We start from the raw sequence: 21675 nt of genomic DNA, 5'->3' as shown, positions 1-21675 counted from the left end.
TGAACTCTCTCTGGAAAAAGCTCTGGCATTCACTGGGCTCAACACCATACCATTCGGTTAGTAGACCACCACTAGATCATGTTTTGCACTAATTTGTTAAATCATACGGTGAAGCCTTAATGCTCGTACAGCTCATCATTGGATTGTCTGGTGTGTACAACACCAGTCAAGTCATTTTGTAACATCTCTGTTAAATAATCCGGTGAAACCTCCGGTGCTCACACTACTCAATCACAGGATTGTCCGATGCGTACTTCAAATTTTGCTTCTGCATTGAAATGTAACGACATGAAACTTTCTTAATACTGGACCATCCGGTGAGGTCAAAGACCTAGACACTGTATTATCCAACGAGTTCATTTTTTCTGGACTCAGAAATAAAAACACTAACTCTATTTTCTCACCAACTTTAATTAGTTATGATTATAATTGCAACGTATATACATGTTTATGCAATCTAAAAATCATCAAACCAAAATAATATTTTATCAATCAAACATCGCATATAAATAAGAATCATTTCAACGATCAATTCAATGCTACAACTCTCTTATGAGAACTAAAATCTTCCAAGGATCAAGCTGCTACAGTCTACTGCCGTAAATATAGTTGCATCGGCTGAAGTTGTTTGCTCATTTTACCTGCTGCTGTCGATCCATTCAGAATCTTATTTAAAAGCATGCGTGCTTCCGTTCAATTCATCGCCCAAAAATCGCGGAGCTTCATGCGTACACGCGACTCTATCGTGCCCGTTCTACTTAGCTGCATGATCGTAGTAATCATAGCGGCGTTGTAGCTATGCTTTAACTACCTGAAATCGACATTGCCTGGAGGAAAAGACAGAGACATCAGTGGAGTAGTGGTATTTCTTATGGATGACATTGGGGCGACATTTGACGACTACGTTGTATTGTCAATTCACAATTTGACCATCTCTTCGATCGCACGGATTGGCGATCCTTTTGTTCAATTTTTTATTATGCATCCAAGATACTCCCTCTTCAATCGTCCTTTTGGGAGTAACTGTCATCGTGCTAAAAACAATTATACTTTTCGTTTTATCACGATGAATGTTACTCCCTCTTCTTTCGTCTTTTTGGGAGTAAGATCATCCTGCTAAAAAGGAGAGGAAGATTTTGATTTGACTTTTCGGTAAAGAAAACTATTTCGTTTGGTTTGATGTTATTGGATGTCCCTGTCTTATTTAGGCTAACTCCAGCAACTATCTTAAAATTTCGTACTTTATAACACTATTACAGTATCCACTATCATTATTACAGAACTATTTTTTCAACTATCTCCAACAAATACTCTATACATTAATCTTATCTTCTCTCCTATTTTTTTTTACAAACTCACACGCGACGCAAAGCGAACAAGGCAACACAGCACCCACCCCCGGCCGCCCCGCACCGCTGTGGAGCGCCTCTGCTGAGCAGGAGCAACGCTGCGCGCCCGTGAGTTACTTGTCTCCCCTTCCCTTCCGCGTCCAGTAAGTATGCCTCACACAGGTACCATTTGGCTATTCCCGGCTCCTCCCGTACGGCATTGTTGCGGCGACCAATCCGATTGCTCCGCGCTGAAATCAAGCGCTGAACCGACCGGAGGAAGCGTTTCGCTTGGGAGCAACGGCGACGGCAGGAGCTAGGATATGATGACCACGGAAGGAGGCGCGGCGCTGTGCGGAGACGGCGGCGCGTACGAGGCGAGGAGGCTGCAGTCGCTGAGGGCGCAGTACGCGTACAGGTTCATCTTCTTTGCCACCAACCTGCTGGCCCACCGCCACCCTCCCTCGACGCCACCACCGCCGCCGAGCGTGGTCTCCTCCGGTGTCCGCGCCACGTCGGTCGATGAACAGTGATGCGGCTCATTTGCCGCCACCGCAAAGAAGCCGCCCCTCTCTCCTCATTTGCCGCCACCGCATTCCTGTACCCACGGATGCCGGCTCCGTTGGAGTTCGCTGCAGCTACTACAATAACGCCGCAAAGTACTGTAGCACTGGAAAAAGCGGATTTGTCGAATCGATTGGAGTTGGCCTTAGTGTGTGCTACATGTTACAAGACTCCGTCTCCTTGTTCTCCTGACACTAAAATTAAACATGGCAATTTGAGATTTCTTCTTTATTATAAGTTGGATATATGAGCTAAAAGGTGGTACTAACAATCTTAGAATATGAGGTTGGCATAAACCTAAACTTTCATTACGTATTTGGCCACCACAGTTCATTTAGGGGAAAAATATTTAAATTTTGTAGCTTTGTAAGCAAAAAACCAAAGATAAAGCTATATTCCAAATCCTAGAGAAAGAAACTTAGGGCTTGTTTATTTTAGCTTAGAATTTTAAAAAACAGCTTCAAGATTGTAGATTTTAAAAAGTTGAATTATGAAAACTGAGAGTCAAGCTAAGGATTATTTGACATCATAGATTATATGGTGGATTGAGTGTTTGCTTTGGTTATATAATATCCGTAATACCCCATGTGAGGCTTATCATGCTAATTGCAATGCTAGACGGCGACATGGGCGGAGGCTGAAGGGGTCACAACATGGGCAGGTGTAGGGGCGGCAGTGAGGGGGAGGGGGCGGCGACTAGCAATCGGAGGGGCACCAATGATGGAGAGGGGCGGTGGGGAGGGTGTGGCGTTAGGGTGCAGAGAGGCTTGGGAGGGGACAGTGGCCGGAAGAAGACATAATAGAATATAAGGACGGGAGGAAAAAAAGAACGATTCAGAAATAGTAATACTATTGGTGAGTAATTACCTTAGGCTTGTGTATTTTAATAGAAATAACCACTAATTGTAATTGACGAGCAAAACAATAAATACAAAATATATATGGGGTTTTATCCAATACACGTCTTTGTTGCCCATGAAACTGATCTCCCATACTTGAAGCTCTATCATATCCTTGACCTCGTAATTGAGAAATAGATAAACCATGTTTTTCAAACATAGATTCCAAAGCTTTTTAAAACGGAGATGATGTAGTTTCTGTTGCATGCTTAACCCCAAGGAACATCTCAATCTCATGCCCTTGCTCATTGACATACCTACAAGATAAAAAAAATACTCCCTCCATTTCAAAATACAAGGCGTATTAGGATTTTAAAAAGTAAAACTTTATAAATTTTGACCAACAATTAGTCAAATTATACTCATATTTAGTGTGCAAAAGATATATCAATAGATTCGTACTTCACATATCATTTAATAAGATGTTGATTTTATAGCAATTGTAATATATTATAAGAGAAATCAATAGTCAAAATATACTATAAAATACTTTCTCAAATCCTAATACGCCTGGTAAAAAGGAATAGAGGTAGTATATTAATAAATGATAATAGATGACAAATTAAATCTAAAATGTTTATGTCAAGAGAGTTACAAACATCAAAGTCACTGTCATTTGCTCTTTTATTGATTTATCAAGAGACTCATTAACAAGCACCGCAAAAAGACACCCTCCCATCTAAAAAATAATAGCATTTCTTTTCTCATTTGCATAAACCTTCACTAAATCCTTTTTTATCTTGTGGGAAGTCATTTGATTATTCCCAAAGCATTCTGACCAAGTACACTTGCAGCTATAGGATCCTTCCCTTTGTACCATTCCACCATCTCTAGCAAGTTTCCTTTATTGTTTGAGTTTGAAGACTCATCATGCCCACGAAAAACAAGAACTTGTAAAAGGAGAAATCTTACAACTCATAGAACAATAGCCAAGCGAGCTTATATTGTTCCTCCTTCTCTATTTCTTCGACCACACATGAGCCACACTTTGTCTCTAATTTTTGAAATAAATGGCACGCTTCCTTGTATTGTTGTGAGCACTATTTGATCCCCCAACATTAGCATTAAAAGATTGAAATGCATTCTTTCAATTATTATAACCAACTTTGGAGAATGTATCACTCCCAAAGTAGTCCATCCTTGATGGTTTGAAGAGATAACAATAAAAGCTAATAAGCAGTATTTTTATGCACACTATACTCTAACCAATCAAATCTTCCGAACCATCTTTTTACAAACACCATCATTTGACCTTCTTTCTCTTTCCTTGGAAAATTATGACCAAATAGTTGACATGGACCCATAGACAAAAATGCTCTTCTAGCTTCATCTATAATATTGGAATCAAACTCTTCAATTTGCTTTCGTAGCCCCGGATCAGCGGCAATATCATCCATATTTAGCTCAACACGTGCTCTCTTTTGATCAAAACGACTTTCTTTAGTTACTAAACTTTTCCGAACATCTTTTGAATAAAATTTCTCCATATTTAAATCTCTTCAAAAGTACAAATTAATAGAATAGTGTATTGTTATCAAATTCTCTATGTGAGATTATAAGGACCACCACAAAATTGAGGGAGAGAGGGATAAGGGATTACCAGATAACCAGAGGGAGGCAGGGAGAGACCGAGTGAGTTTAGTGAGGGACTGAGGTCTGAGCCTCTCAGGGAGCGGCCGAGAGCGAGCAGGGCAGATGGGCGACTAAAGGGGCCCTGGGCCGCAGGGCGGTTGGTTGGCGGAGGGGGGAAGTGGAGAGGGGAGCGGCGCTGCGACGGATAGCCGTGGAGGGCCACAGGGCGGCTAGCCACCGGAGGGGGGGGGGAGTGGAGGTTGAGGCACGGAGGGGGGACCGATGGTTGTCGAGATCAGTTTAAGGAACAAACCAATCTTAACATATAGTGACTTCATTGATGATAATCATTACAATAATCATACCTTAATCGAATAAACTGTCATATACAAATGACCTTAAAGGGTCGAAGAACCAATTAAATTGCAGCGGAACTAAACAAACTACGACGTAGAAAGCTTATTAGAACGATCCATCCTCGCTGTACTCCTCGATACCTTCTCCAACTGAGTGTTTGGTAATGCAAGAGTGAGCACATGTCGTATTCAGCAAGTTGCGAAGGAAATAGTATGCATATGAGGGCATTGACAAGAATATAGCTAAATGACTTTTTTTTTTGCATAAAATAACATTTAAGTAAAAACATTTGAAAAATAGTAATAATTAAGTGAATTACAACCCACCTCAAGATTCTATCCATCTTGATTTAACCAACAACTGACTTCCTCAACCAAAGTTACATCCACTAAAATTGAACAACTCAATTATGATTTCCTTCATCATAGTTGACCAACTAACCAAAACATCAAATTCTAATCATGGTAGGTTTTCAATAACGCTCGTGACCATGAGCATCGCTGAATATCCAGTTTTAATTCTACAAATTTTTCACACTTTACCCGCAAGATGTTTCTTCCTATTTTACCGAGCATCCATTGCCCGACGAAAGACTCTTACATACTACCGAGATGTGCGCTAGAAATCCACTATAAAACCTTTACAATGCCCTTTTTAGCATATGTCTACCCGCTAAGATTTCACCACCATGTGATTTTACCTCAACAACAGAAGCCCACTCTTACATCTTTCGGATCTAAGAAAGTACACCCTTCTATTTCCCGCTCTTATACTTTGGTTTACACTATGTTAAGAGTAAAGGAATTTACCTGGCTAGGACCGTTTCATACCAGGTTTATAGTTGTACTGTAAATATAGAAAGATCAGCCCATGAATCGATTCTTAGATTTGAGCAAGACTATCACTTTTCCATTCATACACCGGTCTCATCATACCACAATGCTTAAATCCGTATGCCATATTTCTATAAAAAAATATTTCATCATATGTTATCATCGTTGCATAGGACCATTATCAATTTCGTAGAGCAATTATCATGACTACCACCTCAAGGCAAGGCTAAGCATCATCTACCTTTTCATAACCCAAAACCAAACCATGGCTATAAGGATGATAAGGGAAAACTAAGGTAAAACCTAACTCTTGGATTTTTCAATAAAATTACTAGCATGCATATTTGTAAAATAAAACATTTTAAAGACTAGAATAAATGTGTTTAAGAACATAGCCTATATTCACTGAACTCAGTTGGGTCTTCAAAATTCTGATCCTGCAATCCTTCTAGCTCTTCTGGAACGTTGGCATCTACTCTCAACATACGCGGAAAAAGAACAACGCATAAACATCAAGATTCAAAAAGAACCAACATCACACAACAACTAACATCACATACAAGATCACACTCCTCCGAACAATCTGACAAACGAATGGGTCAAAACAAAACTATGATTAACAAGTTATGATTTCTTAAAGATTAAAATATGATCAAAAAGATTAACTACAAATTAAATTATGTTGCTAGGAAATTTAAAGAATTTTTTCAAAGCAATCTATGATTTTATGGGGTTTTCTAGATTTTTCTGAAATTTTTTAGCATTTATTTGAATTATAAAACTATACAAAACTATTAAATATAATTAAATAAACCTATAAAACATTATTAAACATTTCAGAAAAATCTATTTATTTTTATACTAAAAATCTATTTATTACACAATATATACTAATTATGACGCTAGCAAAACAATTAAAACAAATAAAAAGAGAAACTATGCGGACTGGACTTGCTAACTCGGCTCTCTGTGCCGACATGGCATGATACGTCAGACAAACATGCTGACACGGTTGCCACATCGCCCTATTAACTAGGAAACCACCTGACTGGGATTATGAAGGCTACGTGGCGACATCAGATTGGTTCACGAAGGGGTATGTTTTAGATATAATCCTGGTCTTCAATTTTGGATCGGACGGCTCACACTCACCTGCTCTAGGCTCCGGTAGAACATAGGTGACATCGACTCTCGCCACAGTGGCGCACGGTCAGAAACTCACCGGAACGGCGCTCCCGTGCACTATGGTCGACGACGAGTGGCGGAAAATCATCGAGAAAGCATGGAGAACTCACCTCAGGCACACATCGGTGTCGGCGATGCTCGAGAGAGGCAGGAGATGGCGATGGGCAGTTTGAAGCTTCGACTCTCGCCAGAGATGGGCTTTAGGCGACGATCATCTTGGTTTAATGTACAAAGGCCGCATGATGCTCTAGGGAGGGAGTAGGGGCGCATATATATACGACCGACTCCACTCTTTTTAATTCAAACGACCTCAAACTCTTACCCATAGGGCAAAAGCTCCGCGTAAGACTCTGGATTCTTCCTTGTTTGCTTCTTAGCTTATCTCTAGCTCAAACTGGCGGATTTGATTGGGATTTCGTGCGGCCAATGGTTGAACTCAAGTGTCCGTCTCGAGTTTGGCTCGGGCTGTGGCAAAACTGGCGTGGGCTCGAACTTCTAGAAGTCTTAGCGAATCCGTTTTGGCGATGGGTGGTCGATCTTCGGCTCGAACACGGCGACGTCCACACGTGCGACAACCGATTGCTGCTGCTGTGAGCTGAAGTGGAGAATAGAGAAGAGAGGAGAGGAGATGGTGGGTTGGGCTGGATCAACGAGGAAGAGAGGAGAAAAGAGACGGAATGGGTGGTCGAGCTGGGCTAAGCCGGAATAGAGAGAAAGAAAAGAGAGGAGAGATGGGCTTCTACCTATTTTAATCTAAAAGCCTTTCTAATTCTTCTCTATTTTCTCGTGCGTATATACACATGTATATTTATACATATAACATATATATATATATTATATTGGCTCACAAAATCAAGCAAACAAATAAACGCATACACACCCTTAGGATTATTTAATTTTACAAAACAATTTTATTTTCATTGAAAAAAGTTTTTAATTTTTTTGATTTTGAGAATTTAAGCTGTTACAACGGTAACCGTAGCCATGGAACCAGGTTGGCGGCATGCGAGTGTGGGAGCAGAGGTCAAGCCGTCGAGGCACCGTAGCCACAGGTCGAGGCATGTGGGCTTTGCCAGGGGGAGGGGTGCTATCCCTTAGCAACTTGGGCCAAGCCTGTGCTAGAGCACGGGCCGCCCTGGCGTTGCCACATGTTGCAAGGTGAGATTGTGATCATGAGCAAGCTAGTTTGAGGTGCAATGCCAAATAAAATTTGAGCCAGGGCTCGATAAACTTTCCGATTTAGGTTAGTTTTGTGCAGTGATTTTTCTGGCCAGATCGCCCCGGGAAGTCCAAAACCGTTCGGCCAAGCCCAGCCCCAGCCCACAGCAAAGAGAGCCAGCGCTTGAAGATTCGCGCGCGATCATCCGGCCCACCTGATCACCCGATTGCCCTACCCTTCCGTCTCCCACCTCGCCGCATAAAAATCCCACGCGCCGACGCCCCTGCTCCCCGCCTCCCCACTCGCAGCTCCGACCCCCAAGCCCCAAATCGCGCTTAAAACCCTAGCGCACCGCCATGGCCGCCTCACCCACCGCCTCCTCCTCCTCCGCCCGCACTGCCTCCGCCGCTGCCGCGGCGGCGGCGGCCGCCGAGGCCACCGACGGGCCGGTGCTCAGCGTGGTCTCGAAGCGCCTCCGCGCGCTGCGGAAGAAGTACAACCGCATCATGCAGATGGAGGAGTCGCTCGCCGCCGGTAAGACGCTCAACCGCGAGCAGGAGGAGGTCCTCCGATCCAAGCCCGTCGTCGTCGCGCTCATCGACGAACTCGAGCGCCTCCGCGCCCCGCTCGCCTCCGCCCTCGCCGAGGAGCTCTCCTCCCGTCCCGCCCCCGCCCCCGCCGTTTCTTCCTCCGACTCAGATTTGTCCATTCAGGACCTCCTCGCACTCGTCTACTTCGGTTCCCTCTTCGACGTGAAGCCGCAGAGCGAGTTCATGGCCACGATGGTCGCACGCACCCACGAGCGGAGCTGCTGCATCACCTATGACTATGTCACGGATGATGCGGCGGACCTGCTCGTGGAGACCGACCTCGACGCTGTGTCTGCTCTCGCGGCCCTGGCCGCCTCGCGTCCTGCTGCTGCGGCGGGCGTCTCCCACAGCGATGCGCTCCAAGCATGTGCCCATCACGCCCGTCTCTGGCTCCGCCGTGCAGATGAGCCCATCCATCCTGATTCCGGCATCACATGTGAGGATTGCTATAGGGTTTGCAGTGTGATTTGACTTCAGAATTGAGATTATGTAATTGAAATGCGGAATATTTGTGTTTCCTTTTACCTGTAGATGCTGGGGTGAGGGCAAAGTTAGATAAGATCATGTCATCGGACTACTACACAGCACAACCAGAGATGAGGGCAACGGAGGACGTGGCTGCTGCAGTAGGGAGCTACGGTGCTGGAGGTGTGCAGGCACAGGAGGGCATGGTTTTGTCGCCCCAGGCACCGGCGACAGTTGAGGAGAGCGTGGCTGTTGAAGGGCACAAGGTGAAATCATATTTGTTATTTTGCTTTCATTAACTTGGTTGACATGCCCAAATCATTGCAGTCCTCTTAACTTTATCTTGATGTGGATTGATGATTGATCTACTGTGCAATGCCATTATTGCTGATGGCTGCTGCTTATAGACTTTTATCTTTCTGGTACGAGTGTCCGTACTTAGATTAATGATCTGTTGTAGATGATTCAGACTATGAGGTAACACCATCTGGGCTTTAGATTATCGAAATATTACTGGTAGACTTGGATACCTCTCTCTGGGCACTATTTTGAAAGCATTATGACGCTTGAGTGTTGTGAATATAGGAATGCATTGAAAGAAAAATTAGGGTATTAATGTTTTTGTGTGAAAAGAAACTGTGTTTGTAAATTCTCAATTTTTCCTGTACTGTCAGTTGTCTATGTTCCATTACGAGTATAACGGCGTATACATTAGATGTTGAATTGACTATTGAGTTTGTGTAGTGGGAAGTGTTATGCCTTTGGAATGGTGTTATTGATTTTGTTTATTAGGAACGTTTTAGTGAAATGTTCCATGGTGACAGCTGATATTATACTACTATTTCAGTAGGGTGATACCTAACGCACTGGTTCAAAATTACAGTAATGTGCTAAATTGGGTGTTCTTATATTTGTTAGTTAATTAGTACCGCTGAAAAATATATGTTTTTACCTTCAAATAGCACCAACATTGAACTGAGACAAAGACAGGTGCATAAATTACATATTTCCAGCTCCATACAATTCAATCTTTTTATCAGAAAATTAGCAAAAAAAACTTTAGATTAGATGTCACAATCAGTGTTTATCATCTAACGGCAGATTGTATAGAGTATAAAGCTCATATTAGTTTGTTAATGAAATGCAACTCACATGTTCATTCACAGCAGTTGGAAAAAAGTTACTCGCCTTTTCCAACCTAAAATGCATGGTTCTCATGTTTTTATTTAATTATTTATAATAATCATTCAAGTTTTTGTCTGGATAGCTCTAGAAGTTCAGTCAACCAATGCAACATGCAAGGGAAACAACCCATGTGTGGAATGGAATCTTTGGTGGTTGCTACTCCCTCTGTGAAAAAAATACAGGGCACATTTTATTTTGGAAAAGTAATTTTGTATATCTTGACCAGCAGTTAGTCAAATTGTAAGTGCTTATTGTATAAAAAATGTACAACTAGATTCATATTTCAAAATGCTTTCACACTATATTGGTTTTGAAGCAATAAATGATATATTTTGTGAGAAAATAATGATCAAAGTCTAATTTTGAAGATGACCACAATAAAATACACCTTGTATTCTTGAATGGAGGGAGGACTTAAGATCATTTCTACATGCCTCATCATTATAATTGGTTGTAACAAAATATGTCCAAAAAATAAGAAAGAAAAAAGAAAAAGATCTTTCCCACTTAAAATTGGCATCAACCTGTAAGGCAGTAGGCATGTTCCCCATTTTTGTTGGCATTTTATAGAACATTCTTAGCGTGCGAAAATTTTCTTTTTTCTACCCCATTCCATCAATCCTGTGATTATTTCTAGCTATAAGATTTGCGTGTGTGCTTACATTGTTACTTATCTGCCTTTGTATTTGAAAATTACCTTTGGTTATTGTTTTTAAAATGAAATCATGAAAGTCACCTGTTTTTGTTGCAAAACAGTCCCAATGCATCAAGCCTGGTAGTGGCAGGATCATCTTCTGGTTCTACTTTTCTTCAGCCTTTTGTTTCAGTATTAGCTTGTTCATCTTTAGGTTCAACTTAGACTTAGCTTACTTATAAATTGATGCCCTCCTACTAGAAACCTTAAGTAGGTTTTGGAACTGAGCTAGGCAAAATCTCCTATATGGCTGGATTATGCATAGAACTATACTCCTTTATAGTATGCAATACCTTGCGAGTTACGCCTATTTTTTCTACACTTCCTATATGTAATAATATTCGTTGGATTAGTATTTAGTTAAATGTATGCATTTTAGAATATAGAAGTGTGATTTAGTTGCCAACTGGTCATGAAGCAAAATGATAAAAATGGAAGTGAAGAGTTATAATTGTTCTTGTTATTCCAATTGTAGGATATTCTCATAAGAAACTAGATAATATCATAAAATAGATGCATCGGCACATTTGTCTCATTCAGCAATATGACTTGAAACATTCATTGGCTATTGTTACAGTAGTTATATACTCCATCCCTTTCAAAATATGTCCATCGTCTTGGAGTTAGTATCTCAAAAATATCTGTCCATTGAGGGAAACAAGAGTATATATATTGCTGTATCCCCCTCTCCACCCCTACTTAAATGATGTGGAAGGTGTAAATGATTGTAGCACGCCATCTAAAAGGGTCTTGTTGTCATTTCTTAAAATCAGACACGTGGACCTCCTTGGTTTATGAGGATGACGGGTTTGGACAAATATTCTGAAATTGAGGGAGTGACTTTTATTAGTAAGTTAGTTGTCATCTGTCTACTAAGGCTCGTTGTGGTGATGTTCTATATTATGCTAATTTAAAAGGTTGGAATTTCTTATTTTTGCTTGCATGAGCATTCTGAAAGTTTGAGATGAAATACTTTGTTTCACAGGTTCGGATCTTTGAATTTAGATAGCAACGGTACCTTAAATGCGCACATAACCAAGACCATGATCATAATAGAAGAAATTAAACCTTTCCTGGGTGTATAATCTATAGATTATCAAAACAATCAGGATCTTTCTATCTGCCTCTGAGACAACTCATATCTGTGCTAAAGAAATATTTTGGTAGTGGTTTGTTTAGCAGTATATTTTGCATGCCACTGCCATTTTTGTGATGTTTTTAGCATCTTGATATTCTTTAAAAAAATGAACCATTTTATTTCTGTTTAGATAGACATAACAAAAGGGTATATGAAGTATGGACTAGTGAAGTGGATGTCCTTGTTTTAATCAGAGGGTGACATTGCCACCTGATTTATTGCTGTGCAAGAGAGAGGATTTGTGCCTAATTAGATCGACCTTTGTCTTATTATGAACACATGTGTTGGTTTGTGGTTTCTTTCCTGGCGGTGTATTAGGGGCATTAACAAAAAGAATTTGATTCTTTTGTCTTACTTATATGTGTTTAGGTTGTTGTCTAGTTAGCCCTACCTTTTACCTCTATTTTCTTATAAGAATTTGATCTTTTTTCAATGTTCCATGTATTTTGGTAAACAAAATAGTATATCCTTTTTTTCTTTCTAACTTACATGTTTCTTGGCTTAGTGATGACAAAATTGGTTGATTAGCCGATTAATCGGCCAAGTAATCGGTGATCGGTAGGGCAACGAGTAGATTAGGGTGTTATCGGCCCTAAAATCGCCTGATCGATTAATCGGTCTGACAACCCGATTAATCGGGTTGACCATAAATTAATCCCCTTGACCACCGATTAACCCCTGTCGCAAAATGACTCATCGCAGCCTCCAGTAGCGCCAGCCTCTTGCGCTAGCCCCTCGCGGCATCGCCCCTCCTCAAGCCCAGCAGTAGGCCGCTCGGGCGCCCGCCCCTCGCGCCGCCGCTGCTCGGGCTCCCGCCTGGATCCGACCTCCCCGCTTTTGACTCATTATGCGCCTCTAGACTGGGCCCACGCAGCCCCGGCGACCACCTTGCCGGTGTGGTGAAGGAGGGGAGGGGAGGGCGTGGCGAGCGGAGCGGAGGGGAGGCGGCGGGATGTGGTTTACACGGGAGGTGAAGTGAGGTGTGTGTGGGATTGAGGTGGCTAGGGCAAAGGGGATAGAGGTGGGTTAGGATTATGATTTTGATGGGCTGGGTGGGCCAGAAGATGGCAGCCCATCTCATCTTCCTTTCTCTTATTTTTTTCTTCTATTTTGGCCTATTAATCCCCTGACTCGGTCCAAAAAAATGGCAGCAATAATTTGTATTTGAGACTTTTGAGTCTATTTTTTATGTGTTTGATTGAATGAGAATGATTGCTGCTATTTTTTTTGGAATTTATAGTTTATATTTGAAGCACATACTCATAGATTTATAGTTCTTAGCATCTTCTACACAATACATGTTTACATAAGTACTTTACACCAACCGATTAATGGTCGACCGATTAATTCAGGTAATCCCTGATTAACCGATTAATCCCTACTCCCCAGTCAGCCGAGCAGCTATCGATCGACGATTTTTTGAACAATGCTTGGCTGTCATCTAGTTACCCTACCTTTCATCTTTATATTATATAGAATTTATTTTTTTGTTCTCGAATACGCATGAGAGCTGCATATCATTTCATTAAAGAATAAAGAATAGCAAAAAAAACTACTCCGGCCCCGGCCTTGCATGCTTAACATATGCGCCACAAACTACAAGAAACAACCAAACAGGAAACTAAGCCCACAAAAGCACCTATGCGATCCCAAAGAACAGCCCCCTTAGCTGCTTGGCCCCTGCAGCACACCACAAAGTGCTTTCTTCTTTGACCGTCCGCACCACGCAATTAACATTCGGAGGGGCCGAATTGAAGACGCGGTCATTGCGGTGCTTCCAAAGCTCCCAAGTAACAAGAATGATCAATGAGTTAAAGCTCTTCCTTTGTTGCTTGTCTACCGGCTTGAGCGAACAACTCCAACAAGAGAAACCAACAATATGTGATGTTAGGGAAATGAGCTCAAGACTAGCCAGCTGAAAGACGGAGAACCATACTTGTCGGGATACCACACACGAGATAAGAAGGTGCTGCATGGTCTCCTCATTTTGATCACAAAGAGGGCAGCGGGGAGGGTGCGGGAGACCTCGCTTTACCAACCTGTCTGCTGTCCAACACCGATTAAGAAGGGCAAGCCACAAGAAAAACTTGCAACACAACGCCGCCCAAGACTTCCAAACCCGTTTCCAAGGAGCAAATCTGATAGTTCCCACGAAGAAAGCCTTGTAGGCTGACCTGCTGGTATAAGTCCCTGAGCTAGTTAGTTTCCAAGTATGCTGATCATGCACATCTTGTTGTAAAACCACATCTTCCATCAGGTCCTAAACCAACAAATACTCCTTAATAGCTTGAACCGTCAAAGCACCCTTGTTATCAGCGACCCACCAGCGATTATCAAGCCCTTGCGCTACTGTCTGTTGATTGATCGCTCTTTTAGGAACTAAAACAATGAGATGAGGGGCCAGTTCAGAAAGTGTTTGGCTGTGTAACCATCTATCACTCCAGAACTTGGTGTCCATGCCGTTTCCAACAAGGGTCAAGGTGGCCATAGAAAACATAGCTCGAGTGTTTGGATGCACCTGCACTTGCATACCCGCCCATGGTCGCGTAGGATCGGTTTTTTGCAACCATAACCACCTCAAACGAAGAGCCCAACTGAGAGTGGGCAGATCCTGGATGCCCAGGCCCTCAAATTCAATCGGTTGGCACACTTTTCTCCAAGACATCAAACAGTTACCACCATTAGCTTGTTCTTGCCCTTTCCAAATAAAACCTTGTCTCCTCTTATCAATTGCCTTGAGAACCCACTTAGGAAAATCAAGTGCTATCATATGATAAATGGGAATGGATGTGAGCACCACCTTGACCATGATTAATCTGCCGGCCCGATTCATCAAGGAGGCCTTCCATCCGGGGAGACAATCCGCCACCTTATCCACAAGGGGTTGCAGCTCCGCCTTGGTTGGTTTTCTAATTGGAAGTGGCAAACCAAGATAAGTACAAAGGAAATTCTTAACCTCACATGGCAAATTATCCTGAATCACCAACAGATGCTCCTCTTGACATTGTATTGGTGTCACCGAACACTTGAGCATGTTTGTTTTGAGACCCGAAGCATCACCAAAAATCTGAATCATATGTTTAATCAGATTAAGATCCTCCACCCTTGGCCGAAGGAAAAGCACAGCGTTGTCCGCATATAGAGAGATCCGCTGACGGTCTCTGTGGCCGAAGAATTTATTTTTTCACCTTACGCACATTTGTTTAGTTGTGTTGTTTAGTTAGCCCTGCCTCTCATCTTTAATATTTGCTGATTTATGTATTCGTTGACAGGATGAGAAGGAAGATTCTCAGGCTACAGAAATCTACACTGACCATCAGTCTCCTCTTGTTGATGCTCAGCATGTGGTACCGCTCTATAGTAACTAACGAGCTTGCAAGTAACTCTGGTTAAGATGTTTCCTGTTTACACTAACAATGTAATTTCAGGATGATGAAGCTCCGGTGAACCCAAGTGATGAAGCTCCTTCAGCTGAGGTAGAGCAGGAGAGATTTGAAGCTGATGCGGAGGATCCAGAGGAAAAAGACCAACAGTTCATCCATCGACGGTCTTACCAGAACCAGCGTGGTGGTGGTCGCGGTGGTGGCAGGAGGGGCTATGCTAATGGCCGTGGAGGACGTGGAGGACGTGGTGTGGGCGGTGGGTACCAGAATGGCCGTGGCGGCGGCGGGTACCAGAATGGCCGTGGCGGCAGCGGTGGGTACTACTATGATACTGGATACTACCAGCAGAGGAACTACAACAACAGAGGCCGGGGTGGTCGCTCTGGTGGCAACTCTTACTACGTCAATCATGGTGGAAGCCTGCAGGGAGGGGGCCATGCACATTCTGGGAGGGTGGAGCTGGGTGCCAACGCTTAGCTTGCTAACTATTTTACTCGGAGTCAGGGAGGGAGCCATTTTGTTATTATAGAACTAACTTAGCCTGTTATTACGTCACCGTACGCTCCATCTGTGAGTTATTTTGCTACTCCAATGACTGCATATGGTTGGTCGGTAATGTGGAATACTCTGGGGAAATAGTTTCAGGTCATATTCGTTCTCCTAAATTATGCCCCTTAGATTTCGCTCTGTGCTCTCTGCGTGTCGATGCTGTTTCTTTTCTTTTTTTCTCGTTACAGTAGATGGGAATGTTTGCTTCGTATGCTTGCAGTATTTGCAGGTGGTTGTCTACGAAGGTGTTCTTGGAATGCTGCCCAGAGCTGTGCCTGATAAAGTGGATGCTTGGATGGTTCAACACAGATTGTCGCATTGTTGTCGAATCTTTCCACGCTGTCATTTATCGATGCAGCTCATGCTTTCTGAAGGCAGGGTTCTTCCATTGTTTGTCATATACAATACCGGTGAGTTATTCTATGATGCTTCTGCAAAGGTCCGCTGTAACCGCTCTAAATTGAGCTCCGGCTATGTGTTCTATGACCGAGACAAGAAGAGATAATTATTTCCTGTTTGCGCGTGGTCGTCCAAAATCTCAGTATGTTACTCCTGCTTGTTTGTCTCTATTGTGAGGTAGCGTTTTGCTAGGACTCGAATCAGACAGCTGACCTATCCAACAAACCAAGTTCCTTGTATTCTGAGAAGACGTACCAGGTCCTGCTGAGGGAGCAGACGTGGACAGGACCGTGGTGCATCCCTGCTCTCTCTCACCTGACCATTTCTCACCTTCCTCCTGATGTTACATTAACAACCTGTTTTACTAGGCCTTCGATGATGTATGAAAGGCGACATGGTAATTTTGTCTGGTTTGTTTTTGTAGGGTGCAGAATCATGGATGGATGGATGGATGGATGGCTGAACCCATCATTGCCTGCTGCACGTCGCTTCATGCCACAATCATGTTGGCTCCGAACCTTTGACCACCTCTTTTCCCCTTGTTTAATCCCGATGCATCATCTTGTAATTGCCTTTCGTCAAGCCCCAAAGCTCTTTTCACGGTGTCTGCGTCCTTTGGTAGTTGACATTATTAGCCCAGGCAGGCAGGCACCCATGTCATCGTGGTCCTAATCCTTCAAGGAGCAGAGCATTTCGCTTATCCATCACCTACCGTGCCTACTCAGTTCTACCGGTAACAGCCCTCCATCTAAAATAAAAAAATAGAAAGCAAAGGCCTCCATTTTTTTTTTCGTGCAGGAAGGGAACAAAAATCTTAAATTTCTCATGTTATTCGTGCACAAGATCTCTCGGTCGGATCTCTTGGGTTCTTAGTCGTGACCGAGATGTTGGAACTACGCCGTATCGTCTGAACCCGATTTACCCACGCTGCTTGCCGTCCCTGATTGTAACAGTGGCATGGGTGTCCTTGCGTTTGATCAAAACTAGAGGCCACGGAATACTACGAGCACGTAGTATGCTGACAAAAGCAAGGACGTTTTCCCGTGCGAACACGCCATATTTGGACGGAAAATGCAGGGGGTTCTCGTTCACAAGTTCACAGAGGCATCACAGCTACACAATCGAATCCTTCGTCGCCTTTGATTTGCCGGCAGCAGCGCTCACCCTCGCGCCTTAACGCCGGGTCATTTTCTGACCCTCTCCTGCTGGAACCCACACGGCAGCTACGGAAGGTACCCAGCCGCGGCAGGGCTCGAGCGGGAGGCACGACACGCGACCAACTCATTGGATCGACGCGAGGTGACGGTAATTGTGTTCGAGCCCGGTCACCCGCACCGATGAACGGCAACCGGAAAGCACGATGCAGCCTTGGAAAGCTGCCGTACCAGCGCTCCGCTTGGAAAGGGCCCAGCGGTCCCTATCTCCCATGCACTCCACGCCTTCGAAATCAAGCCCGGGCTCCGTCCCCACGCGCCTTTTCGCTACGCGGCCATGATCCGTCCCCTCGAAAGAACGTAAGCACGAAGCAAAGCGGCCATGTTCTCGATATTTTATTGGCTAGGATTTAACAGTTTTTTTTTGTGCGGTCGAAAGCTGCATATTCTTCTTCTTCTTCCCTTTCTCGTCCGTTTCGTTGCGTACTTTGGATACCTGGACCTCTTCTCTCCCGCGACCATTTCTTCCTCCCTTCTCAGCCAAATCTTACCTTTTCATTCGTGGAGAGAGATTGAAAGGAAGCTATATACCCTTGTTGTTTATGCGTGCTTCGATCCTGGTTAGAGAGAGAGAGAGAGAGATCCCTCCACATGCACAAGCGCGCCAGTAGAGACTAGACAAGAGAGAAGACTAGCTAGAGAACAACCTTGTTCTTGATCAAAATGGATCACAGAGACAGAGGACTATTACAGCAATACCACTCGCTGACAGTATGAGGTAGCTGCCGTAGAGCAAGACGCAAGCCAGCGAAAGAAGGTCCAGAAGAGTCTAGAAGCTTCCAGGAGGTGCCATGGGTAACGTGTGCTTGTGCGGCACCACCTCCACCTCCCCTGATCAGCTGGAACCCAAAGCCGAAGCGCCGCCGCGAGGCAAGAGGCCGGCGACGCCTCCAAGCAGCCAGGGCAACAGCCAAGAACCAAGCCCCGGGGCGAAGCCGAAGCCCAAGCCGAGGCCCAAGCCCAAGCCCAAGCCCAAGCCCAACCCGTACGACTGGGCGCCGCCGCCGCCGCCGGTGTCCCGTGGCAGAGCGGCAGCGCGGGTGCTGGACGGCGTGGTGCCGCACCAGCCGCGCCTGCGTGTGACGGACAAGTACCACCTGGGCCGGGAGCTCGGCCGCGGTGAGTTCGGCGTGACCCGGCTCGCCACGGACCGCGCCACGCACGAGCGGCTGGCGTGCAAGTCCATCCCGAAGCGGCGCCTCCGCACGGCGGTTGACGTGGCGGACGTGCGGCGGGAGGTGGCCATCATGGCGTCGCTGCCCGACCACCCGGCGCTGGTGCGGCTCCGGGCGGCCTACGAGGACGGCGAGGCGGTGCACCTGGTGATGGAGCTGTGCGACGGCGGGGAGCTCTTCGACCGGATCGTGGCGCGCGGGAGGTACACGGAGCGCGCCGCGGCGGCCGCGGCGAGGACGGTGGCGGAGGTGGTGCGGGCCTGCCACGCGCACGGGGTGATGCACCGGGACCTCAAGCCGGAGAACTTCCTGTACGCGGGCAAGAGCGAGGACGCGCAGCTCAAGGCCATCGACTTCGGCCTCTCCGTCTTCTTCCGACCAGGTCAGCCTGCTCGCTCGCTTGCATTGTCATGCTTGCGTAATTACTGTTCTCTCCTTCCGTTTAACATCTTGTATTATTTTTTTCTTCCGAAGAAAACGAAAACGTCTTGTGTTCCACACCATAGAGCATCGATGGAACTCATGGTTAAGTAGCGCAAAATGGTTGGTCCTCCAATATTGATTTTTTATAAGTTTTTGAGCAAAATTGAGCTTCTCTTTGTGTCTTTGTAATGAAAGTTCTATTCTTGTGTTTGCTTGTTAAATTTGCGGCGTTACAAGAGAACTTTACCAATTTAGTAAGACTTTAACTATTATTTGTATACTTTTTTTTTCTACATCTGCCATTTATAGCAGAAATATTGTTTTTGTTAAAATACGACGCAAAAGGTTGCTGCCTTAGGATTTGTTTTCGACGATATATGTGGTTACTGGTAGTGCACCTACGCCAGCAGCGGACATTTGAATCTTGAATGCCACGTTTACATCTATATGAGTGCAGAGTGTGTGATCTTGCTCGTAAGATTGTGGAATAAGGCTTATTTGGTTGACAAAATCATCTCATCTCAAATAAGTAAGGTGACCAGAAAGTCTACGCTTTGGGTTTTGAGCAAAATTCCAGCTATCTGGATGCTATTTTCACCAGACATAGTGCCGCCCAGGTTTAATAGTTTGTGCATAGTTGACACCATATTCCGTACGTACGTGCATGGCGCCAATACACTACTAGCTCGGTTAATCCGTGGTTCATGATGCATTGATGCTATGAAGATTATTGTGACTATGTGAACAGGCGAGCGTTTCACGGAGATCGTGGGCAGCCCGTACTACATGGCGCCTGAGGTGCTGCGGCGGAGCTACGGGCCGGAGGTGGACATCTGGAGCGCCGGCGTGATCCTCTACATCCTCCTCTGCGGCGTCCCGCCCTTCTGGGCCGAGACGGAGCAGGGCGTTGCGCGCGCCATCCTCCGCGGCGCCCTGGACCTGGAGCGCGAGCCCTGGCCGCGGATCTCCGACGGCGCCAAGAGCCTCGTCCGCCAGATGCTCCAGATGGACCCCAAGAAGCGCCCCACCGCGCAGCAGGTGCTCGGTACGTCCATGTCCAAGACCCCGTCCATGTTAATTGCTTCGTCTCCATGCATGGATCCTGATGTATGCGTGCGTTCTTGGCATGGTGGCACCGTGGCAGAGCACCCGTGGCTGCAGAACGCGCGGAAGGCGCCGAACGTGCCGCTGGGCGACGTCGTCCGGGCGCGGCTGCAGCAGTTCTCCGCCATGAACAAGTTCAAGAAGAAGGCCATGCGGGTGATCGCGGAGCACCTCTCCGCGGAGGAGGTGGAGGTGATCCGGGACATGTTCGCGCTCATGGACACCGACAAGGATGGCAGGGTCACGCTGCAGGAGCTCAAGGCCGGGCTCAGGAAGGTCGGCTCCAAGCTCGCCGAGCCCGAGATAGAGCTGCTCATGGAGGCCGTAAGCGTCGACCCCCAGCCCCTCCTCGATCTCAGTCACAGTATAATGCTCATGTAGACATATATCTCTAGCTGCTAATAATGGAGTTCGCTTCTTCAGGCTGATGTGAATGGCAACGGGTACCTGGACTACGGCGAGTTCGTGGCGATCACCATCCACCTGCAGCGGCTCTCCAAGGACGACCACCTCCGCACGGCGTTCCTCTTCTTCGACAAGGACAGCAGCGGCTACATCGAGCGCACCGAGCTCGCCGACGCGCTCGCGGACGAGTCCGGCCACACCGACGACGCCGCGCTCAACAACGTCCTCCGAGAAGTCGACACCGACAAGGTACAGCCACCATAAGCACGTACTCCTCCACTGCGTCTGTCACCAGGCAAATACCTGCAATCTGATCATGTCCGCGGTTGCTGATCGTAGGACGGCCGGATCAGTTTCGACGAGTTCGTGGCGATGATGAAAGCCGGGACGGACTGGAGGAAGGCGTCCCGGCAGTACTCGAGGGAACGGTTCAAGACTCTGAGCAACAGCCTCATGAAGGACGGGTCGCTAGCCATGGCGCGTTAGCGAAGACGTACGTTCGAGGAGAGGCTTCAGGAACGATAAATGGATGCGATGCTTGGTTTTTGATGCACACATCACTTCAACGGATGGATAGTTTTCTTTCTTCAGTTTGTTTGTATATTTGTTGCAGAACATCTGAACCTTCGATAGGATTGTTAGGGAAAGCGGCTGGGGGTTTCAGTCTTTCAGATCATTGGCGCATGAACTTGTGTTGACTGTAATTATGTGCCGTAGAAAGGAACCTGACTACATTTTATGAGGTGAATTCACTCATTGCGCTCCACACTTAGCTTCTGAAACTCATCTGCAAACTCTCTTGTGTTAGCTGATATCAGTATATCACTAACAGTAAACATATTCTCTCAAAAGGCTACAACCCTTCCACGCTGCAAATATCACCTGAGCATTAGCGATAACCACATGATCCGGCAATATCTGAAATTTTGAATCGAATATCTGATCAATAATCTTGTAAAAAAAACTGATTTTGAGCAACCTGGTTCCTAAGTCATGGAAGCAATTCACAGTTGTAAGATCTGAAAACAATCTTAAGTTTCGGAGAACGAAGCTA

The 21675-nt window shown here is 45.3% G+C and overlaps 2 protein-coding genes across 2 annotated transcripts; both read left to right on the top strand.

Moving 5' to 3' along the window:
- The first annotated feature begins 8137 nt into the window (after positions 1–8137).
- On the top strand, positions 8138–16001 carry LOC133915695 (uncharacterized). Its single transcript, XM_062358957.1, has 4 exons — positions 8138–8923; positions 9019–9218; positions 15242–15316; positions 15398–16001. Exons 1-4 carry the CDS (start codon positions 8254–8256, stop codon positions 15827–15829), a joined length of 1377 nt encoding a protein of 458 aa, XP_062214941.1. The 5' UTR covers positions 8138–8253; the 3' UTR covers positions 15830–16001.
- A 1828-nt stretch (positions 16002–17829) lies between these two features.
- Positions 17830–21387, top strand: LOC133915694 (calcium-dependent protein kinase 9-like). The gene is made up of 5 exons (XM_062358956.1): positions 17830–19071; positions 19861–20157; positions 20257–20540; positions 20640–20870; positions 20961–21387. The coding sequence occupies exons 1-5, from the start codon at positions 18306–18308 to the stop codon at positions 21105–21107; spliced, it is 1725 nt and encodes a 574-aa protein (XP_062214940.1). The 5' UTR covers positions 17830–18305; the 3' UTR covers positions 21108–21387.
- Positions 21388–21675: the final 288 nt, after the last annotated feature.

Source organism: Phragmites australis, chromosome 4 (genome assembly GCF_958298935.1).
Source record: "Phragmites australis chromosome 4, lpPhrAust1.1, whole genome shotgun sequence".
NCBI lineage: Eukaryota > Viridiplantae > Streptophyta > Magnoliopsida > Poales > Poaceae > Phragmites > Phragmites australis.
The sequence above is the reverse complement of the archived record's forward strand: the minus strand, read 5'-3'. Positions and strand labels throughout refer to the sequence as shown.